The sequence below is a fragment of the Hyperoodon ampullatus genome (assembly GCF_949752795.1).
Source record: "Hyperoodon ampullatus genome assembly, chromosome: 12".
Lineage (NCBI taxonomy): Eukaryota > Metazoa > Chordata > Mammalia > Artiodactyla > Ziphiidae > Hyperoodon > Hyperoodon ampullatus.
In genome coordinates this window covers 21,003,755-21,027,388 of record NC_136925.1, presented here as the reverse complement: position 1 = coordinate 21,027,388, position 23,634 = coordinate 21,003,755, and the positions used below count along the sequence as shown (strand labels likewise).

The 23,634-nt window shown below is 39.6% G+C and overlaps 1 protein-coding gene and 1 pseudogene across 4 annotated transcripts in view; both read left to right on the top strand.

The window, feature by feature from the left end:
- RARS2 (arginyl-tRNA synthetase 2, mitochondrial) overlaps nucleotides 1–23,634 on the top strand; it is a gene marked incomplete at its 5' end in the record, with an annotated part of 81,405 nt that overhangs the window by 50,086 nt on the left and 7,685 nt on the right. For 2 of the 3 annotated variants that reach the window (XM_079716452.1, XM_079716451.1), the window contains 6 exons: nucleotides 4,062–4,117; nucleotides 6,460–6,543; nucleotides 9,314–9,390; nucleotides 15,544–15,702; nucleotides 16,732–16,838; nucleotides 20,377–20,472. In XM_079716452.1, coding sequence (XP_079572578.1) covers nucleotides 4,062–4,117; nucleotides 6,460–6,543; nucleotides 9,314–9,390; nucleotides 15,544–15,702; nucleotides 16,732–16,838; nucleotides 20,377–20,472 — 579 coding nt within the window. Of the gene's footprint in view, nucleotides 1–4,031; nucleotides 4,118–6,459; nucleotides 6,544–9,313; nucleotides 9,391–15,543; nucleotides 15,703–16,731; nucleotides 16,839–20,376; nucleotides 20,473–23,634 lie in introns of all 3 variants that reach the window. The other variant, XM_079716450.1, reaches the window with a different exon arrangement.
- Nucleotides 16,924–18,272, top strand: LOC307061154 (Y-box-binding protein 1-like; annotated as a pseudogene). Its single transcript has 2 exons — nucleotides 16,924–17,019; nucleotides 17,241–18,272. The product of its transcript is annotated as a Y-box-binding protein 1-like (transcript).

Here is a 23,634-nt window from a genome sequence, read left to right as displayed (position 1 = left end):
GAGATCAGGGTACCAATTTTCACTTAGTAACTGATTCAGTCATCTTAGATGGGACAGTTTATTTCTCTAGTCTCTTTTCTTGTATGGAAAATAAGAGTAATATTATCTCTTTTCTTACAAGATTGAGGAAATTACATGAAAGATTTTTTTTTAATTTCCAGTAAAGTGTCCAAATTGTATTCATAGTAGTTACTTTGAGTGCCAAAGGAATTGAATTTGTATTTTCCATATTATTGTATTCCCTTCTGAGCAGGAATGTGGTGCTAGAGAATGGCAAATTGATGATTTCAAGGGAGGTTTTGTGAAGCCCTAGATAGACTCAGTTCTTCTAATTCTAAAGAAAAAGTACAAAAGCTATGGCCAACAGGCACATGAAAAGATGCTCAGCATGGGGGACTTCCCTGATGGCACAGCAGTTAAGAATCCGCCTGCCAATGCAGGGGACGTGGGTTCGAGCCTTGGTCCTGGAAGATCCCACGTGCCACAGAGCAACTAAGCCCGTGCACCACAACTACTGAGCCTGCGCTCTAGAGCCCACAAGCCACAACTACTGAGCCTGAGAGCCACAACTACTGAAGCCCACATGCCTAGAGCCCGTGCTCTGCAACAAGAGAAGCCACCACAGTGAGAAGCCCGCGCACAGCAATGAAGAGTAGCCCCTGCTCGCCACAACTAGAGAAAGCCTGTGCACAGCAACAAAGACCCAATGCAGCCATAAATAAATAAATTAATTTACTTTAAAAAAAAAAAAAAAAAAAGATGTTCAACATGGCTAATCATCAGAGAAATGCAAATCAAAACCACAGTGAGGGGCTTCCCTGGTGGCACAGTGGTTGAGAGTCCTCCTGCCGATGCAGGGGACACGGGTTCGTGCCCTGGTCTGGGAAGATCCCACATGCCGCAGAGTGGCTGGGCCCGTGAGCCATGGCCGCTGAGCCTGAGCGTCCAGAGCCTGTGCTCCGCAATGGGAGAGGCCACAACGGTGAGAGGCCCACGTACCACACAAAAAAAATAAAAATAAAAATAACACAGTGAGATATCACCTCACACCTCAGCATGGGTATCATCAAAAAGACCACAAATAACAAATGTTGGCAAAAATGTGAGAAAAGGGAAACCTCGTGCACTGTTGGTGAGAATGTAAATTGATGTAGCCACTGTGGAAAACAGTATGGAGGTTCCTCAAAAAACTAAAAATGGAGCTACCATATGATCCAGCAATATCACTCCTGGGTATACATCTGAAGAAAATGAAAACACTAATTCAAAAAGATACATGCACCCCAATGTTCATAGCAGCATTATTGAACTAGGCAAGATATGGAAGTAGGCAAGATATGGAAGCAGCCTAAGTTTTATCAACAGATGACTGGATAAAGAAGACGCGTGCAGGCACACAGTGGAATACTGCTCAGCCATAAAAAAGAATGAAATTTTGCCATTTACAGCAACATGGATGGACTTGGAGGGCATTGTGCTAAGTGAAATAAGTCAGACAGAAAAAGACAAATACTGTATGTTATTATTTATATGTGGAACCTAAAATATAGACTAATGAATATAACAAAAAAGAAACAGACTCACAGATATAGAGCACAAACTTGTGGTTACCAGTGGGGAGAGGGAAGTGGGGAGGGGCAAGGTAGAGGTAGGGGAGTAAGACATACAAACTACTATGTCTAAAATAAGCTACAAGGATATATTGTACAGCACAGGGACTATAGCCAACATTTTATAATAACTGTAAATGGAGTATAATCTTTAAAAGTTGTGATTCACTGTTGTATGCCTGGAACTTCCATAATGTAAATCAACTATACTCAGTTTTTTAAAACAATGCAAAAGCTATGAGAAAGCTTTTTTATTATTATTAGACAGATAATATAAATACCTAGTTTTAAAAAATTCAAAGATTACAAAAGGGTATTCAGTAAGAAGGATGTGTACTCCCTAACCTAGTTTCCCAGTTCTCTCCATACGGGCATTCACCAATACCAGTTTCTTGCTTACCTACCTAGAGATATTCTTTGCATTTGTAAACAGATCACACACATTATATGCTGTTCTTCTCCTTGCTTTTTCCTTTAAACAATGTAGCTTACATTCCTTTAATATCAGTACATCCAGGGGTGGCTTATTTTTATTGTTTCATAGTATTCTGTTGTCTGGAGATTTTTTTTTAATTAGCTCTATTGAGGTATAATTACATACAGTACAATACAGTTCACCATATTTCAACATGTAATTTGATGAGTTTTGTCAAAGATGTCCAGGTCTCATCACCACCACTACGATTAGGATATCTAACAGTTTCTCTGTCTTTTTTTTTTTTTTTAACCTTCATCTGTATTACTCTCTTTTATTCTGCTTACTTTGGATTTGTTTTGAGCCTCCCTTTCTAGTTTCTTATAGGAGAGCCTTAGGTCATTGATTTGAAACCTTTCTTTTCTAACATAAACATTTCATGGTATAGATTGTTCTGCTTTAGCTACATCTCCTGAATTTGCTAGTAAGGAAGTCCTAAGGGTCACCCTGTTGGCTGACGTTCTCATAGGGAGCACAGTCCTTCACTGTCCTGTTGTTTAGTTTCATAAAACCAGTGTTTTATATATCTTTCTTGTTTCCGGGTTGTTTTAACCCTATTGAAGAACATTTGCTTTCTTTCTAAATAATGATTAAATGAGTATCCTTATAGTTTCATGACTTCACAATTGTGCACAGGTATCTATAGGATCAAGTTTTTAAATTGTAATACCCTTAAAAGGATAATATTGATAACAAAGCTTTTGAGACAGACCAAGATTAAGCTCTGTTTTTACCACTTTTCTTTTTTAATATAAATTTATTTATTTATTTTTATTTCTGGTGCATTGGGTCTTCTTCACTGCACACGGGCTTTCTCTAGTTGCGGTGAGTGGGAGCTACTTTTGGTTGTGGTGCGCGGGCTTCTCACTGCGGTGGCTTCTCTTGTTGCAGAGCACGGGCTCTAGGCACCTCGGCTTCAGTAGTTGTGGCGTGCGGCCTCTAGAGCTCAGGCTCAGTAGCTGTGGCGCACGGGCTTAGTTGCTCCATGGCATGTGGGGTCTTCCTGGACCAGGGATCTAACCCGTGTCCCCTGAATTGGCAGGTGGTTTCTTAACCACTGTGCCACCAGGGAAGTCCCTTTACCAATTTTATCCAGCTGTGTTCTAGTTAATATATCTTTTTTTAATATTGAAAAACTTACAAAATTTTCAAACATACACAAAATAGGGGAAAGGTATGTTAAGTCCCATAGGCTCATCACCCAGGTTCAAGAGTCCTCAAGATATTGCCAAATTCGCTTCATTATCTTTTTTCCTTTTTGTATCTCAAGTCCCTCATCACAAATAAGACATGAGAGTACCTTACATCACAGCTCTTCTGAGCATTAAGTGAATTAATGCATGTAAAGTATGTCAAACTGTGCCTGTCAGATAGTGAGTGTGCTCTAGAAGCATTTGCTATTGTTAAATTATTGGTTACAACTTCTCAACCACCAAGAGTAATAAATGTGTTGCTTGAGAATTTGGAGTGGTAAATCCTATTTCTGGTTATCCTGGGAAGCTTTATATATAAATAGTTCTATATTTTTGTTTTAATTTCTGATACAATAAATATTGATAGATATTACTCATATAAACAAAATTTCTTTGGGGTCCCCAATAATTTTTAAGAAGTTAAAGAATTGAGAAGTAGTGCACTAAACTTAATTTCTAGTAATGTACATTGTTTGTATCACAACATATCTCTGAATTTCCTCATCTTTTTATTAGTCCTCAAATGTATCTGCTTCCTAAATGTGCCACTTCTGTGTATGTTATGTGACTACCTCACGAGTCACAGGATCAATTTCACTAAGGATGGTTCTTTCTGAGATCTAATTTATCTTTGTTCCAAATGTCTAATCTTTAACTATCTTTGCCCTAAATTACCAAAGACTTTAGTCCACAATTGTATTAAACTATGGAGCTATGACCTAGTTCATTTTAGAACTCTTGTTCTTAGAACAGAAAAAATAAACTTTTGCAATTATCTTGCAGCTCACCTAATGTTGCCAAAAAATTTCATGTTGGACATTTGCGTTCTACCATCATAGGTAAGTGTCATTCGTTTCACAGAAAATACTGAGCATGCCTTTCGGGTCTGTATTTGGTGATACAGTCTAATGGTTTAAGGCTTAAGTAACAAAAGGACAAAAAACAAAGTTGAAATTTATATGAGCTTAATGCTAATTAAATATGACCAAAAAAATGGAAAAAATTGGTTTAGAAATGGCAAAAAGAATTTGTTTCAAAACCAAAAGATTAACTCAGAAACCAGGTTTAACTGGTATGTATGTTTTGATTTTAACTTGTTAAAAATATGTATGCATATGAAGAAGAACTGAAAGATGCCAAAATGAAAATAGTTATATGGGATTGATAGTCATCCTCCCAATTTTTTTGTTCATATTTGTTTTATAAAAGAAACTCAGTCTCAGTCATGTGAGTACCAACTGGAGTTTTCAAGACTGAAAATTGAAACAAGACTATCCTAATAAAGAGAGATTACTATAGATTCTTGGCTGTAATGCTTCAGTGTATAATAGGCTTATGGTTTCCATTTACTTAAAGCATGACATTGTGTAGCAGCCCAATCTTAAAGCGGCAGTTAAAATTGTATAATATTAGAATTGGAAGGGATTTTGGAGTTTATCTCATGTAATCTGTCTTCCAGTATAGAAATCTGTCTTTTGCATGCTTACAAGAAAGTCATTTATTCTGTACTGGAATACTTTAAAGACTTGGAGAAATCAGTATTTGTGGCATAAATTGTTACCGCACTAGTCAGCTCTCATTGTTACAAAGTTCTCAAGCAGCATTTTAAGAGAGGAAATGACAGGACTTGATGAAAAAGAATATAAGAAATATAATGTATAAGAAAAGCTGTTGTCTTACATGAGTAAGTCAAAAGCATAGGGTTGAACATGATAGTTGTTTGACAGTTGTTAAGGGAAATATTTGAACCAGGAAGAGATAATTATTGAAACTTACCATGTTAAGTGTTTTCATGTATTAGCTCAGCTAGTTTCACAATAGCCCGGTTTATTAAGTACTGCTGATTATAGATGAGGAAACTCAGATACCAAAAGTAACTTTCCCGAAATCACACAGCTAGTAAGTATTGCAGCCAGGATTTGAAATTAGGCAGTCTAATTCCAAAAGCCTAGGTTCAGGCATTTAGTTGGACTTATAAGATACTAAGGTGCTAAGAAAAATAGGAATATAGTCTGAGTACCAGCTGCAAAAGGTGAGTCCTCTTGCTGGGACCATATACCTTGGGAAAATCTAGAAGTAGGGAAACTGGAGAAGTAGCTGCAGTACTTCGTCAGCTATGCATATTGGCAAGGGGTTATTTGCAGAAAACTAGATCCACTCTAGTAAAAGCAGGAAGGAATTTACTATGGGATATTGAATAGTTTGCAAGTTGTTGGGAGTGCTGAAGAAGCTTTGGATTAAGCTGACATAGATGACTCACAAAACTATACCATAGAACTTGATCATCAAGGGAGCTTCTGCCTTTTCTGCGATCACTGCCACTGCCACAGTCAGGAAACTGCCACTACTCCTGCCATGCCTTCTAGAGTTCAGACTAGCAAAAGAGGCCACCCATACCCTATCTTTCACTTCCCTTGGAGGTCAGATCACAGGACACTAGGACCTCTAGTAGTGATGCCACTAAAAAACAAAGCCTTCGCTACTGTGCTTGTCAGAAAAAGTAAAGGTAGCTCCCTTTCCACCTCGTTTCTATCTTCTAGATCATGTACAAAGTGTATCAAATTGCCCAAACCTAAATGACTTCTGGAACCCTAACTGCCAGAGATTCTGGGGAGTGTTATTTTTAGCTTTCCAGCCTCTGCAGTATGTGGGGGCACACTAGAAGGAGAGTGGAATAGAGGTCAAATGTCAAACCAGCATCAGCAGTACAGGAAGGTGGAGGCCTTGGACTGCTATGTGCTGTTAGTTGGGGAGCAACATAAGAGGATGGCCTTCATGATTGAAAGAAGTTGGAATGGGCTGCTTAGAAAAAGAAAAATCAGTATGGCTAGGTTCTTTAGGACATAGCCAAATTATATATTTCTTTTTTAACTACTGAGATTCTGTTATTTTCTGCCTTGGAATTGACTTGGAATCGCAATTACTTGAACATGTGTTCCTAACCCCCATTAATGTTGTTGAAAATTGTGAGATTCTTTAGAATAACTACCTCCTCCAAAATAATTCCATACTCCCTTTCCATAATGTAGATGAAAACACAATAATGAATGTTTTAGTAAAAAGAAATTGTTAGTAAATTTTGCCAAATGAATTTTCTGTGTTATGCTTTGATATTAGAGAAGCACATGGTTCTTATACCAAAATGGATAATGAGAAACTGTGTATTTTATTGATTTACTAGGAAATTTTATAGCAAATCTCAAAGAAGCTTTAGGACATCAAGTAACAAGAATAAATTATCTTGGGGATTGGGGCATGCAGTTTGGTAAGTAAATCTGAGGCTTTATTTTTCATATCGTTAAGTTTAATTTCTTTTAATATCTCATTACTTAATCACCTGGACAGAATACAGGCAGAATTCCATTGGATGAAGTAGTGCCTCCTACCTGGTTTTTTCCCCTAATGGCTCTTTTGCATAAATCTTGTATATTACTTATTAGAGTAATTCTCACCATACAAGTAAGTTTTGGGGAAGGAAGCTTCATACAATCAGAACGAGACCTGATAAATACAGACTTTTTTGGTTTTATTAAAGAAAAGTAGCTTACATTGGTTAGTTAAATGTAGAAGTAAGTATTAGGGAAAAAGTAAGCCTAGGTATACACCCTTCTCGACCACAGCCCTGCCATTTTTAAAACTAGTGGAGTCCAGCCTCCCTGGTCCATCCTACATGAAATGTCGTACCCTGGGCCAGTGGCGTAAAGGAAGAACAAGCTGGGGTACTCTGGCTTCCCCTTAAATTGTACAAGTGGCAGAGGGGGGCGGTGAGAGTGAGGGTCAAAAAGAAAAGAGAGAAAGAGAAGAGTGAGACCCAGACAGTTCAGTGCCACAGATTATCTCTAATGTCATGAGTTTACTCAGAACCATTCGTAGCTCATATACTGCAGTAATCAAGGTGTGGAAGGACGGGATAAATGAAGTTGCTGTGGTAGTGAAGGGCTGGTAGCATGTGAAATGCGAACTTTTTATTAAAATCTCTGGCAGCTACCGGGTGCGTTTTAAGATTCAGCCCTAGCGTCACCTCTGAAAAGCATTCTCTGACAGCCAGACACACCCTTGCCCACTTTCTCACATCACCAAGTTCCTAGTACCCAGCTCTACTCAGATAGGCTTCTCTCTTACTGAATTCTTTTGTGTGCTTCTCTCCTCTGCTAGGTGAAATGCTCCATGAAAGCATGGGCTGTGTCTTACTTATTTTTGTATCCGTAGTGCTTGGCACTTAAGAGGCACTCAGAATGCTGAATGGATCTGTCTTGGGAAGTATTTCACAATACTACTCCAAAAGAAAGGCTGCGTAACATTGTAAAGCTTCTGTAAAGTGCAGTGTGCACTGCCAGTTCTGAAGTTCACTGATACTATTATGTTCCATATCTAGTGAAATGAAATCAGTTCCTGGAAGACAGATTTATCATGACCTTCTCTTAGGAATATTATCCTTTCAGTTGATCAGAATCCTTTTTAGACCCTAAAAAGGGTACAACTTGAACCTAACAGTGCCCTTACTATTCACTGTGGAGGAACAGAAAACATGCCGTGCATTTTATAAACCCACCTGCAGTTCACAGTGGGTACTGAGAGGTTTGGGCTCTAGGCTGAACAGTCAGATTTAATAGATGGCATCCACTTTATATCAGTTTGGCCTATTCAGGCATTTCACAGCCATTAGCAAATATGTGATTATGATACTCATTACATTTTAGCTGCAGGATTTTATTGTAGTGGTTTTTTCCTAAAGGACTACTATGGTTAATGATCTGTCGACATTTCCATTATAACCATCATTGTTGAAGAGTTTTAATTTTGGCTGTTCAGCTATCCCCTATTAAAAGTCAGCAGACAGTTCCTAAGTACAGAATTAGTTTCTGAAAATGTGTTAGGTTGGATGTTAAATGGAATTGGCCTTTACTTTTCCTATTTCTGTTTTTTAGAACACTCTTTCCACACCCTACTCCCAAGACTCTGAATCATAATCACATTTGCTTTTGCTTGAAAGTGAATAGTGCTGGTATATGTTTTAGTCATCCTTCTAGTTCCTGTCTAAGCCCCAAAGATTGTCTACCCCATGTTTAGTAACATCCCACTTTCTGCTGAGCCTACATAGAAAAATGTACATCAACAAGGCCCAGTGGCAATTGCTCCTTTAGATCCGAAGCTAGGTAACTGATACAGTTGTAGAAACAGATTAGTTTTTAAAGTAATTGCACTACCTGTAATTACTCTTGGCCCAGGCTGCATCTATCCTTTCGATCCAAAATTGTGGTCATCTTTTAGCAAAATATCTTAAGAGTATAAATATTCACAGTCCATACTAAGAATTTTCATTGTAGTTTACAAACCTCAATTATTATTTTTTTTAAAAGGTTGAAATTAATACCTTCCCTGAACTCTGAACTTATCATCAAAGACTAAAAGAAAAAAAAATTGGCAAATAAAAGACAAATCAAAGCAGATCAGCCAGATCAAAGCATTATGTCACTTGGTCACCTTGAATGGGAGAAGTAATCAGGGCTGTTTCAAGTTTTATCTTCAGTTATTTAAGAACTAATATTGTAACACTAAGCTAATCCTACCTTGTTTTATTTTCACACCTACCTTTAAAAAGTAAGTTTTGAAAACACTTCCCATCAGTTTCTTTTCACAAATTTTGAGTCTAGTGCCTGGCATCACGATGTCCTTCCACAGAGTAGCTGCTCAATAAATGCTTGTTTTATTAATGTCTTGTAGGGAGGTGTTGGGCACCGTTAGCATAAAGATAACTTAGTCCCAGGCTCTGCCTTGGATGAGCTCAGTCTTTTGGTTTCTGTGGAATTAATTTCAGTGAGCTCTTCAATATATTGAATTTATGATTCAATATATTGAATTTGACTTGCATCAGTTTATGAGGTAGCAGAACGTGATAGTGTGTGTTTTGCAATATTTTCAGGATGCATAATTATGAGAGGTTAATCTTTTTATAGAACTATACCTGTTCCCTGCCATGACTGTTCTCTACTGTTCAATTGTATAATCTTTTCATTTACGGATTACTGTGCTAGGTCTTTTGGGAACTGGCTTCCAGCTGTTTGGCTATGAAGAAAAACTCCAGTCCAATCCTTTACAGCATCTCTTTGAAGTAAGTTGGCAAGAAACAATGTTCGAAAATGCTTCAGCTTCTTTGTTTCAGAGTACAGTGCAGCTTCATAACATATTTTTAATCCCAGAGGTCAAAAAAAAAAAAAAACCTGTTCCTTAAAACAGGGACCCAAAACAATTGAAAATGTTGCTTATATTTTACTAGGGAGTTCCTTTCATTTTCGAATCCGGGTGTTTCTTTTATTAGTATTTCAGTTGATTTGGGACAGTATTTCTCCAGGTATAGAAGCTTCTTAGCATAAACACACAGAATAACATATTCAGCATAGAACTCTTTCAGTTTTTATTGGTTATGTACTGTAGTTTTCTTCATGGTAATAAGTATAATTCATTTAGCCTTGAGAAAACATGAGTGTCTACTTTTTTGCTCTTGCTCTGATGTGGGGTAAGGCACATGTGTTTCTCTGAATTTGTGTGCACTATTTTCATTTTTCTTTAAGCTCCTTTTCCTGCCTTTTGCCCAATGTGAACTTCTTTCTGTTCTACCTCATTCAGTCCGTTGGATACTCTGCTTTTCTGTCCTCAGTCCTTCCTGGAGTTCATTAATAAAGCCCTTCCTGTCCAATTAATCTCAAGGGATGTGTTTCCTTTTCATTGTCCCAGTTGTTATCTCTGCTGTTCCTGGGCCTGACAAGAAGGAACACAGATACTATGTCAGCCACGCTGGTGACATACCGGGGATCAGCCTAAGGATGTGTATGAGGAAGAGCACTTGCCAAACAATGTTTTACTTCTCTAGCCAGAGCCACAGAGAGCACTTCATCATTTTCCTTTTTGTTAAATTATTTTTCTCCTGCAGCTGGCTTTGTATCAGTAGCTAAATTAACAAAACACGTTCTGATTCTTAAAGACCTTTAAAGGTTTGTGATTTCCTCCTGAGTCTTTGCCTTCACTCCCACTGTAAATGCCTACATTTTGATTTATACTATTAACCAAAAGATTTTTTTTCTGTCTTTCCCATTAAGAGTTTTATTGATAGTCAAGAGTTTAAAAATTAATAATTCTTTATGGTCGTCTATAAAGCCTGCCACCTTAGTGCCTGGAATTTTTACTGTATTTTTTTTTTTTTTTTTTTTTTTTTGCGGTACGCGGGCCTCTCACTGCTGTGGCCTCTCCCGTTGCGGAGCACAGGCTCTGGACGCGCAGACTCAGCGGCCATGGCTCACGGGCCCAGCCGCTCCGCGGCATGTGGGATCTTCCCGGACCGGGGCACGAACCCGTGTCCCCTGCATCGGCAGGCGGACTCTCAACCACTGCGCCACCAGGGAAGCCCTGTATTATTTTTTTTAAACTTTGAATAATCGTGAGGTGGTTTTTTTTTTTTTTTTTTGCGGTACACAGGCCTCTCACTGTTGTGGCCTCTCCCGTTGCGGAGCACAGGCTCCGGACGCGTAGGCTCAGCGGCCATGGCTCACGGGCCCAGCCGCTCCGTGGCATGTGGGATCTTCCTGGACCAGGGCACGAACCCGCGTCCCCTGCATCGGCAGGCGGACTCTCAACCACTGTGCCACCAGGGAAGCCCCAGCCATCACTTTTGAGAGCGGTGGGACTCAGCTTAAGTCAGTGTTAGGGATTTCCCACCTCCCAGGTCACACAGAGGCTCTTATGTGCATCCCAGGGTGGCCATGGAGGCCTTTTCTTGGCTTCAGTCCACATTGGTCTTGACTCACAGGCCTGGTACCCAAGCCTCTGCTTGTTTGACAGACTTCACCTGGAGGTCTTTCTGTGGCCCAGTTCCACAGGCCCAGAGACCAGCCTCCCTGTGTAGGGACACTGAACCATTGCCCTCTGAGGGCCTGCTGCCACCTGAGGGGCTGCTCAGCTTCTGTTGTTCCCGGGAGTGTTTCCCTCAGCTCCTCCTCTGTCTAGGCAGCTCTCCTTTCCCCTCTCCCTGCAGCTTCTCCACTTCACCATTGATCTTGACCATCTTCCGCAAAGCCACGTGCCTTTCTCCCTCACCCCTACTCCCCTGGGACAGCACTACAGTGTCCCATTTTCCTCTGAGTGTTCTTAGAGCAAGGATGGAAATACCGAGCTAGGCCAGGATACATGTTAAGAGCTCAGTCATTATCTCACCCTACTGAAATGTATGAAAAACACTTTTTTCAGCATGCGGAAAGTATTTATTAGGCACGAGTGCATGGTGATATACAAGTTAGTAATTATCACCCTTTAGATATCATGGATGTTATTGTGTATGTACAGAGGAGAAAAATAGGAGAGTCCAAACATTAAAAGAAGATGAAGGGATGGTAAAATGCTGTTTATATGCTGCTAATGATGTACTAATGAGAAATTTGGTACTTAATAAATTAATTACTTCAAATGATTTATTTTTTTACCTAGGAAGTTTTGACTTTATTAGCTGTTTGATGTATTGATGTATTAAATTATAATTATATTAATTTGAATTTAATATTTAACATCAGGAATCAGTCTCAACCAGAGAAATTTCCGATCAGTACATGAAACATGAAACTAAAAATGAGCTTGTTTGAATTACAATCATGAATTTGATACATGTTATTTTCTTAAAAATGAGATCAAAATTAAATGCATTCTCAGAGGACAAATAAATATTCAGATAAAAGGGTCTTTAGTGTCCAAGTTATGCTAACCATCCTTAGCAGTTACTCTCAGTTTTAAAGACAAAAATAACCAGGGATGGGGTTAGAGCCCTGCACCAAGGAATTCAGCTGTGCCTATGTGGCTAATGGTATTCTAGAATCAAATTTAATAAGACTAAGAAGGAGTGAGAGCATTTTCTGCTACTTTAATTTTTCACACTTATTTCTTTACATTTGGGCAGATCATCCAGAGAGCTGATTATAATTAATTAAATTAGAAATAAAATGTCATATGTTTTTTGGCAATCCCAACATCTAGAAATAGTGAAAAGGAAGGATTAATATTCATTTCAGGAAGTCTCAGACATTTAGTTTACTCTCTAACAGAAATACAACTGGCTGTTGCATTCTAGTAACTAAAAAGAAAAATTGTGTTTCCATCCTCAAAAACACTTTTCTTCAGCCACACTCTCTTATTTACCATATCCAAATTTAAAATTTCCTTTTTATTCCCTTTGAGTCTGGATCTAACCCCAAACGGGAGCTGTCTTCAGAATGCATACTTTCTAAGGGTAGAGGGTTCATGGTAACTGTAGATTAAAAACTGTCTATAATGTCAGAAATGCAGAGTATAAAATTTACTTTGTGAAGGAAAATGCATTTCTTTTCTGAAATGTTGATGAATGTTAACAATTAGTTTTATATAGTGCATTTACAAGCAGATTCTTAACTGCTAATTCAAGCTCTTCTATTGTTTGATAGTATCAGTTGATTTTCAGTAATGTTTGGTTTATCACTACAAATTGCTGAAATGCCAGGGTTCTTCAAGAATTAGGAAGGGCTTTTTGTTTTGTTTTAATTATTTCTATTTTAAATTTTAAGAAAGGGAAAAGATTCTGGTGATGTTTTTTTCTAAAAATATTCTTATCAATATTTTGAACGCTTATTAGATTTCTAAATGTTTGGCTATTTGAGTTTAGGGTCATAGATTTTTTAAAAAAACTAATGGGCTTCCCTGGTGGCGCAGTGGTTGAGAGTCCGCCTGCCAATGCAGGGGACATGGGTTCGTGCCCCAGTCCGGGAAGATCCCACATGCCGTGGAGCGGCTGGGCCCGTGAGCCATGGCCGCTGAGCCCGTGCGTCCGGAGCCTGTGCTCCGCAACGGGAGGAGCCTGTGCTCCGCAACGGGAGGAGCCTGTGCTCCGCAACGGGAGGAGCCACAACAGTGAAAGACCCGCATACCGCAAAAAAAAAAAAAAAACCTAATACCTTTCCTCTTCTGAAAATAAGGATATTCTTTGTATATTTGATTAGAAATTGAATACACACATGTACACACACATATATGTGAGAGAGAGAGGAATGGAGAGAGACGGGAAGAGAGAGATGGGGAAGGGGGGAGAGATTAACTTTGAATCACAAGCCATTTATAGACACATATCTTTACTCCTGTAGGCTGGACTATTACACAGTTGTCAATGGATAGGTCATTCAAAGGTCAAGAAGTGTGACCTATGCCTACATATCAACCTCGATTGGGTTGATATGTAGGCACCCCCTGTGTAGCATGTAGTAAAATTCCAAACTCCCAGAAGGAAAGCAGGTGTTTGGCATAAGCCATATTGTTTGCATAAACAGTTTAGGCACCTGAGCCACTCTTATCAGTTAGGTTGGTGGGAACATTCTCAAAATTTAAGTTCCCAGATGCCAGCCAAGGGCTAACCTTGCAAACAACACATTTTAAGGATAACAGTTTCCAGGCCTGCTACGTTAACTCTTTTCTGCACAATATGCTTTAAAGGGGGAAAAAAAAAAAAAGATTGGGTAGTTTTAACCTTTATTTAGGAGTACTGATTTATTTACTTCTGCCATTCCAATAATTAACATGAGCCATCTATGAAGGGTGAGACATTTTTAACTTGAGATAGATGTTTAATGCCCTGTTCCTTTTGTTGGTAGTATCTAGTGGGTATAAGCCACGTTATGGTTGTCCTAAAGTGTTCTCCAGCAATAAAATCACTTTTTCTACCCAAATGCTGCTGCCATGATATTTTGATGATATTACTGTAAGAGTTTAGAGGCCTCATATTTTTTGGTAGTTTATTTGCCCATTTTTATTACTTTCATGCTACTTTAATAGCTTTCTGGAAAAAAATATGAGGATAGTAAATTTATTGTTCGTGTTTCACCCTGGAAGTGAGTTACAACTTGTAAGTAAAATCTTTATAGTCTCTAATGCATAACTTCAATATTACTTGAGCTGTAGTGTTGATATTTTTATGTCCTTTATTAACCTTGCATTTTAGAGACTGGAAAATGATTCTATGAACACACAATCCTAGAGCTGGAAGAGCCCTTGACAAGCCATCCCACTGCACTCCTCTCATTGGTTTGGGGCAGAACTAAGCGAGCCAGGACAGATGGTGCAAAAGCACTCCGGAAGTGAGCGCCCCACACAGTTCTCAAGAGCCCAAGCTGGAGTATGATTAAGCTAACTATCCCAGAGCTCTTCCTAAATCACCTGGTTTTTCTGGTCTTTGCAGATTTAGAGAACAGTTTAAATTTTTTTTCATTAAAACAACGGCTGAATCACCCTATGGACTTTTCTTTTCCAGATTGAACCATTCTACTAGCTTCAATCTTTTCTCAGAGAAGTTGAGCAATAATTTCACTTTTTTTTTTTTAAAGAAGTAATGCTAGCTTCGTCTAAACCGGGCATTATTTTTTTTGGCTGCAGTGTGCGGCATGTCAGATCTTAGTTCCCGGACCAGGGATCGAACCTGCACTCCCTACAGTGGAAGTGCAGAGTCTTAACCACTGGACCACCAGGGAAGTCCCTATTTTTTTTTAAATTTATTTATTTACTTATTTTTGGCTGTGTTGGGTCGTTGTTGCTGTGCACAGGCTTTCTCTAGTTGCAGCGAGCGGGGGCTACTTCATGGGATGCGCGGGCTTCTCATCGCGGTGGCTTCTCTTGTTGCGGAGCACGGGCTGTAGGCATGCGGGCTCACTAGTTGTGGCTCGTGGGCTCTAGAGGACAGGCTTAGTAGTTGTGGTGCATGGGCTTAGTTGCTCCATGGCATGTGGGGTCTTCCCAGACCAGGGCTCGAACCCGTGTCCCCTGCATCGGCAGGCAGATTCTTAACCACTGTGCCACCAGGGAAGTCCCTAACCAGGCATTCTTAACCTAAGGATCTGTGAACTTGGATGAGAAGAAAAAATTACATATTATTTTCAGTAACCTCAGTCAGAAATTTAGCACTTTCCTCTGTTACTATATCACAAATACTTTTTAGAATTTGAATAATTGTATTTCAATGTAATTATTTCCTTTATAATCCTATGTATTTTACTTTATGCATTTTGAGAAGGGGTTATTAGGGCTCACTAAGGTAAGGGTCCATGGCAAAAAAAAAAGAAAAGAAAAAAAGGTTACACTCTGTGACGAGCACACTTGTATAACCTTTAAATGAGAATTCTCCAGATTGTTTTGTTCTCTTCTTTTCCTTTTTGGAGATAACAGTGACTAGTAACGTACCTCATTTAATGTACTATTGTGCCTTTAGGTTTATGTACAAGTTAATAAAGAAGCATCAGACGATAAAAATGTAGCAAAATCAGCACATGAGTTCTTCCAGCGATTGGAACTGGGTGACACGCAAGCACTTGCACTCTGGCAGAGATTTCGGGACTTGAGCATAGAAGAGTACATTCGGATTTACAAGGTGCCTGCCCACTTTCCTGTCATGTGGTGCAGCTCTTGACGGGTACTCCTGGGTAGGAGGGTTGCTTCTGAAGCTCATATTTTAAGAACAGATTTGTCATTTGTCACTGAGTTGATAACTGGGACTCAGATACTGTTCTTTGGGCTGGAAGTTAGAGCTCCAAAATAAAGCCTGTGAACTTCACAGGCTGAATGTGAAGTGACATCCTGATACTTCATTTCAGTTTGGCTTTTCTCTTCTCTCTCCTATCATTCCTTCACTTTTTCTTAATCATTTTTTCTTCTTTTGCTTCCTTAGGCGTATATGTGATGGCTATAAATTTGTTTGTCTAAAAACATGTTGAGGGTGGGAGAAATACAACAGTGAATAAAAGAGATATACGTTCTTTTCTCATGGACTTTACACTCCAACATGGACACAGCAAATTAAACAAATTTAAGGCAGTGCAAATTCAACAAGAACATATACAGTCTGTTAGGTGGTGATGATGTATGGAGAAAAGTGAAGCGGGGGGGCGGGATCAGGGCTGCTGTCTGAAGAGGGTTTCAGCAAAGATCCCACATGGCTGGAGTAAGGAAGCAAGATGAAGAAAAGTGAGAGAGGAGTTTGAAGAGGTTGTAGAGTGGGGTGAGATGTAGGACATTTTCCAGGACTGTCCAGTCTAGCTTCCTGCTGCAGTGGAAACGTTCTGGATCTCTGCTGTCCAATATGGTAGCCTCTAGCCACATGTGGCCATTGAGCACTTGAAGTGTGAGTAGCGTAACTGAGAAAGTAAATCTTCAATTTTCCTTAATTTGAATTTGAATAGCCATATGTGTCCAGCAACTCCCACGTTGGACAGCACAGTACCACTGTGAGGGCTTGACCGTGCCGGGGAGCCGTTAGGAAGGTTTGAGTCACAGAGTGACTTGACTTCATTCTTATTTTCCCCATCTGTCTGACAGACTGTAGAACATCCTATTTTGTCTTAGGGTAAGATAATAGGACATATGCGTAACTTTTTTTTCTTTTGTTTCCAAATCCTTTTAGCGTCTAGGAGTACACTTTGATGAATATTCAGGAGAATCATTTTATCGTGAAAAATCTCAAGAAGTCTTAAAGTTGCTGGACAGTAAAGGACTCCTACAGAAAACAATGTATGATCAGGTTACTATTCTTTAGAAAGTTATTCATTCTGCTTTGAAGTTGGTATTGACGTTTTCTCTCAGTAAGGAGAGCAGAATGTCGTGTACAGCCCTCCTGGCATTTCTTACAGTGCTTTTTGCTCTTCAGAGTACTTTCCCACATGTTGTCTCTTGCTGCCATAGCAAAATCCTGGTAAGCTTGGGAGAAAGAATATTATCTTGTTGTTACATATGAGGAAACAGCACAGAAAGTATAAGCGATCTGCCTAAGGTCACACCAGCTGATAATGGTATAACTGGAAAAGGGAAATAGAACGCTTTGTACTCAACCCTGCCTTTTTAAAAAGATTCCATCCTGTTCCAAAAGGATTTAAAGCAGTTTGTAAAAACAGGTATACTGAGTTCGATGGGTAGCGGGAGCGGAGAGCGGCCCCCAGAGAGCCCCGAGCAGCCTCACCGCCGCTGCCGGCCTGGTTGCCATCACAGCCCGGGAGGAGCCGCAGCCGTGAGCATCGAGGCCGAGACCCAGAAGCCGCCCGCAGCGCTGCCGACACCGAGCCCGGCACGACGGGCAGCGGCGCAGGAGGCGGCGGCCCGGCGGCCTCGCATCGGCGGCGCCTGCCGCCGGGGACAAGAAGGTCATCGCAGCGAAGGTGCTGGGAACATAAAATGGTTCAGTGTAAGAAGCGGATATGGCTTCAGCAACAGGAACGACACCAAGGAAGATGTATGTGTACACCAGACTGCCATAAAGAAGAAGAACCCGGGAAGTGCCTTCGCGGCGTAGGAGACGGAGAGACTGCGGGGCTCCATGTCGCTGAAGGAGAAGAGGGTGCGGGCAGCAGACGTTGCAGGCCCTGGGGGTCCAGCGCAAGGCGGTACACGTGCACCAGCCCCATCACAGCCGCTCTCCGCGTCGCGGGGGGCCTCCACGCAACCTCCAGCAGAATTACCGGGACAGCGAGAGAGGGGAAAAGACGGAGGGATCCGAGAGTGCCCCCGAAGGCCAGGCCGGGCCCGACAGCGGCGGCCCTACCGCAGGCACCGGCGCCCACCTTATTAAGTGCGGAGAGCCTGTGGGCGTCGACCACAGCGTTCCACCTTCCTGTGCGGGGAGAGGTGATGGAGCGTGCTGACAACCAGGGTGCAGGAGAACAAGGTACACCAGTGAGACAGAATATGTATCGGGGTTATAGACCACCGTTCCGCAGGGGCCCTCCTCGCCAAAGACGGCGCAGAGAGGACGGCAGTGAAGAAGGTAGGGAAAATCAAGGAGATGAGACCCAAGGTCGGCAGCCCCCTCAATGTCGGTACCGCCGTAACTGAAGTTACAGACGCAGACGCCCAGAAAGCCCTAAACCACAAGGTGGCGAAGAGACACAAGCAGCCGATCCACCAGCTGAGAATGCGTCCGCTCCCGAGGCTGAGCAGGGCGGGGTTGAGTAAATGCCGGCTTACCATCTCTACCATCATCTGGTTTAGTCGTGCCACAAGAAGAAATGAATATGAAATTCCAGCAATAAGAAATGAACAAAAGATTGGAGATGAAGACCTTAAGTGCTTGCTTTTTGCCTTTTGACCAGATAACTAGAACTATCTGCATTATCTATGCAGCATGGGGTTTTTATTATTTTTACCTAAAGACGTCTCTCTTTGGTAATGACAAATGTGTTTAAAAAAAAAAAAAAAAGCCTGGGCTTTCTCAGTACACCTTTAAAGGATTTTAAATTGTTTCATATCTGGTCTAGTTGAGATTTTTAAGAACCTCATTTTTAATTTATAATAAAAGTTTACAGCTTGATTTTTTTCAAAAAGTCAACAAACTGCAAGCACCTATTAATAAAGGTCTTAAATAATTTTTTTTAAAGGTATACTACAACCCCAAGCTTTTGAAAGAGTAAACTGAGGAAATCAAGAAGCAGGGCAGAAAAAATAATAGGACGTCAGGGATGATATTAGTACATCATGTAACACACACTGGGATCCTGCTTCTTTGCTTAAGGTAGATTTCTAATTTAGCTTTGAGCTTCCTGTCAGCCAAACAGAAATGGCACCATTCATAGGAGCCCAGCCATGTGTAACACAGAAGCAAACCAGTTGCTTGATGTGCCATTTTTCCAGATGGCCAGCAAACACATGAAAAGATTCTCAACATCACTAATTATTAGAGAAATGCAAATCAAAAGTACAATGACGTATCACCTGACACCGGTCAGAATGACCATCATCAAAAAATCTACAAACAATAATTGCTGGAGAGGGTGTGGAGAAAGGGGAACCCTCATAAACTGTTGATGGGAATGTAAATCGATACAGCCACTATGGAAAACAGTATGGAGGTTCCTTAAAAAACTAAAAATAGAACTACCATATGATCCAGCAATCCCACTACTGGGCATATACCCAGACAAACTATAATTCAGAAAAAACACATGCACCCCAATGTTCATAGCAGCACTATTTACAATAGCCAGGACATGGAAGCAACCTAAATGTCCATAGAGGAATGGATAAAGAAGACATGGTATATATATACAATGGAATGTTACTCAGCCATAAAAAGGAATGAAATGGGGTCATTTGTAGAGATGTGGACAGACCTAGGGAGTGTCATACAGAGTGAAGTAAGAGAAAAGCAAATATCGTATATTAATGTATTTATGTGGAATCTAGAAAAATGGTATAGATGATCTTATTTGCAAAGTATAAATAGAGACATAGAGAACAAATGTATGGATACCAAGGCGGGAAGGGGTGGGGAGGGAGGAATTGGGGGACTGAGATTGACACATATACATTATTGACGCTATGTATAAAGTAGACAACCGATGGGAACGTACTATATAGCACAGGGAACTCCTACCTAATGCACTGTGGTAACCTAAAAGCTAGGGGATATCTGCACGTGTATGGCTGATTCATTCTGTTGTGCAGTGGAGGCTAACACAACATTGTGAAGCAGCCATACTCCAATAAAAATTAATTTTTTAAAAAGTGCCATTTTTCATAGTAACGAAGAGCTCGTCATCCTTATAAGAAAGACATGGAGAATGTGGCTCACGACATCCTCAGTAATGTCCCTAAGGACAATCTTTAGATCGCCATATACAGATTCTAATTTTTGATCGGGCAGGAAAGACAGTTACAAAATTCTATGGTTTTATTACTCAAGAGTACTTTCTTGAATGTTAAAAATTAGCCCAATATTGAGTGTTACAGTAACTTGGATTAGAAGAAGAACTTGATGTTTCATGGTTAAACTGAAGTTGAAATCTCATTTTTCAACTAGTTATGTTAAAGACTTTAAGTAGTTCATCCAGAGTACAGAATTTAAATTGATAAGTAAATATTAATTACAAAATACCTACTCTTAATAGATTCATTCAAGGTCAGATTCCTTCTTATTTTTCTTCATTGCTGGTTACACCACTTATTGCTACTTAAGTAATAAAAATAGCTTCTGGTTTGCCAAAGATAATGTTATAGATATTATACTATTAACGGTTTTAATTCATTATGTTGTTTCAGAGTTACCTTTTTGCATTTCTAGAAAAGGCACAGCTGTAGTGGATCTGTCAGGGAATGGTGACCCCTCCTCAGTTTGTACTGTAATGCGAAGCGACGGGACGTCTCTCTATGCAACCAGGTTTGTGTCTTGTGTGAACCTCATCATTAGAATGCATGACTTCACATTCTTTGTTCTAGGATTAATGCTAAGACAATCATTTTATTAGCAAAACTGTTACCAAATCCTGATTTCTAAAATCTTTTGCTCTCATCACTCAAAATATTTTTATTGGATTTCTGTTTATGGCCATTTATAGTTTCTGGAAAGGTTTAATATCATCAGAAAAGTAACTGAAAAACTGATTACAGTTAAACATCATAGGATTTCCACAGGTGAATACATTGTTCTACAAACTATAAAATTGAAGTACCTCATAGCCAACTATAAATATTTTATAATTGCATATTGACAGGAAATGTATACTAAAAGGTGCTCATGTCAGCTCAGTGGTATCCTCTGTCAAGATCATCTTATGTGCATATAAGTACCAGTCCTCATTCAGACTGTGGTAAAATAGACCGAGGGAGAAGTAGGCCATGCCGCTTATATTTTTTCATTTGTCTCCATGACCAACGCCTGTGGAAAGGAGCAGTCTCTGTTAATCAGTAAGAACTGGGTTTATCAAGCACACTTATTTCTGGGACAAAGCTAATAGGAAGGAGAAGACAGGACCATAAAAAAGCCACACAGGCAAACACGGCCGTACTCAAGCACTGCTAGCAAAAGGTTCTAGTGTCTCCCGGGCTAGAATTTTATGTTGGATCACAAACCACTTTTGTAGCATAGTTAATGATATTTTGTTGTTGTTGTTAACTACCATCATTTTTTTCCAGACAACTTTAAACAACCATCTGCCTCTCTTATTGTCCCTTAGAAAAATCATTCTTATTTTCTGTTACTTTTTGGCATTTCTCTTTATCAATTCCATACAATTGGAGTTAGGAAATAATAAGACCCTGTATATCCAAGAGGTACATTTCTTTTTCTAGATACAAAGAAATATACAGTAGAAAATTTTTTTTGTGCCAGCTAATTATTGCTGGACAGATTAAATAAACCTTTGAGTAGTGGTTACAAGAAATGTGTTTACTCATGTAAGCAACAGGGAATTAAACTCATTATCTTGTAATAAACTGTAGTGGAATATAATCTGCAAAAATACTGAATCACTGAAACTAACATAATATTGTAAGTCAACTATACTCAAAAAAAAAAGAAAGAAATGTGTCTGCTCAGAATAGAGGCTCTATGTCATAAAGACTCTATAACTATCCTTATCTGGTATCTTTTGGGGGGCTATCATTGGGTCCAGATTTTTCTGTTTATTTACCTTAATACCTATACTTTCCCTTTTTTCTTTGGGAGAATCATCTTTGTGCCACTTGTTGAAATGTTTGATTTTTCACCTTGCTCTAACTGTAGTTGTTTCTGTCCTTTCAGTAGGTTCCTTATAGAATACAGCTATGTGTGTGGTTGTAAATTAAGGGAGTTGTTATAACAGACAAAGAAAAATGCAGGAGGATACTGACAAGAGCACAGGGTGAAGCTGGAGACCTGAATTTTTGTTCTGAAACCATGACCATCACTTAACCTCTCTGGGCCATGGTTCCCTACTTTGTGAAAAGAGACCTGAACTAAATGACTTGGCATTTCTTCTGGCTTTTTATTTTTTAATGTATTTATTTTATTTATGTTTATTTTTGGCTGTGTTGGGTCTTCATTGCTGCACGCGGGCTTTCTCTAGTTGCAGCGAGCAGGCACTACTCTTCGTTGTGGTGTGTGGGCTTCTCTTGTTGCGGAGCATGGGCTCGAGGCACGCAGGCTTCAGTAGTTGTGGCTCACAGGCTCTAGAGCCAGGCTCAGTAGTTGTGGGGCATGGGCTTAGTTGCTCCGAGGCATGTGGGATCTTCCTGGGCCAGGGCTCTAATCCGTATCCCCTGCATTGGCAGGTGGATTCTTAACCACTGTACCACCAGGGAAGCCCTCTCCAGCTTTTAAATTCAGGTTCTACAAACTCAACCTAGGACTTTTTCTTATATTCATCTCTTTTTCTTTGGATCAAAAAGTTTTTCTTTGTTTTGTGCTTGGCTCAAATCAAAAAATATAATGGGGTGTATATTTGTGACTTCGTTTTTGGGATAATCTGTGTCAGTGTTTTACAACCTTTTTTTTAATTGTAACCCTTCTCAGGAGCCTTTTTAGCCATATTTTTTATACTTGCCCATCCTCATGAAATTTTAACACCACAGATGTGTCTGTATGTATTGTATGCATATATGTGCTTTATACATAAATAGAGTAAGATTTTTTTGTCCCTCACGAGGCAGTTTTTGCCTCCATTCAGAACGCATGCTCTGGGGACTTCCCTGGCGGTCCAGGGGTTAAGACTCCATGCTTACAATGCAGGGGGCGCTTGCTCTGTTATATCTGGATCCTGAAGTAGGTACCAATGACATTTTGATGATCCCCAACATTTCAAAAGATCTAGGAACTTTAAAAATCCTCAAAATCCTCCCAGTGTCATGTATTGTTAAGCAAAAATAGCTTTAATTTTTTTTCTTTCAGTTTTATTGAGATATAATTGGCATGCAGCACTGTGTAAGGTGTATAATGATTCGACTTCGTCACGAAATGATTATCACAATAAGTTTAGTGAACATGCATCGTTTCATTTAGATAACACAACTAAAGAAATAGAAAAAAATTTTCTTGTGATGAGAACTCTTAGGGTTTACTCTCTTAACATTAACTTTCATATATAACATACGGCAGTGTTAATTCTATTTATCATTTTGTACTTTACATCCCTAGTACTTATTTATCTTATAACTGGGAGTTTGTACCTTTTGACCACCTTCATCCAATTCCCCCTCTCTCTATCCTTTGCCTCTGAAATTCTACAAATCCTATCTCTTTTTCTATGAGTTTATTTGGTTTTGAATTATAATTGACCTACAACACTACGTTAGTTCCTGTTACACAACATAGTGATTTGGTATTTCTGTATATTCAAAATGATCACCATGGTGAGTCTAGTTATGATATGTCACCACACAAAGATATTACATAGTTATTAACATATTCCCCACAAGTTAATTAGCTCTAATTTTAAAATTCAATATTTAAATAATTTTCACCTAAAAATTTTCACTTAAAATTTTGTAGTTTATGGTTTGTTTTTAAATATTTTGTAGTGTGTGCAAACTGGGTATTTTGTCCTTAGCCAGAGATAAGAGGTAA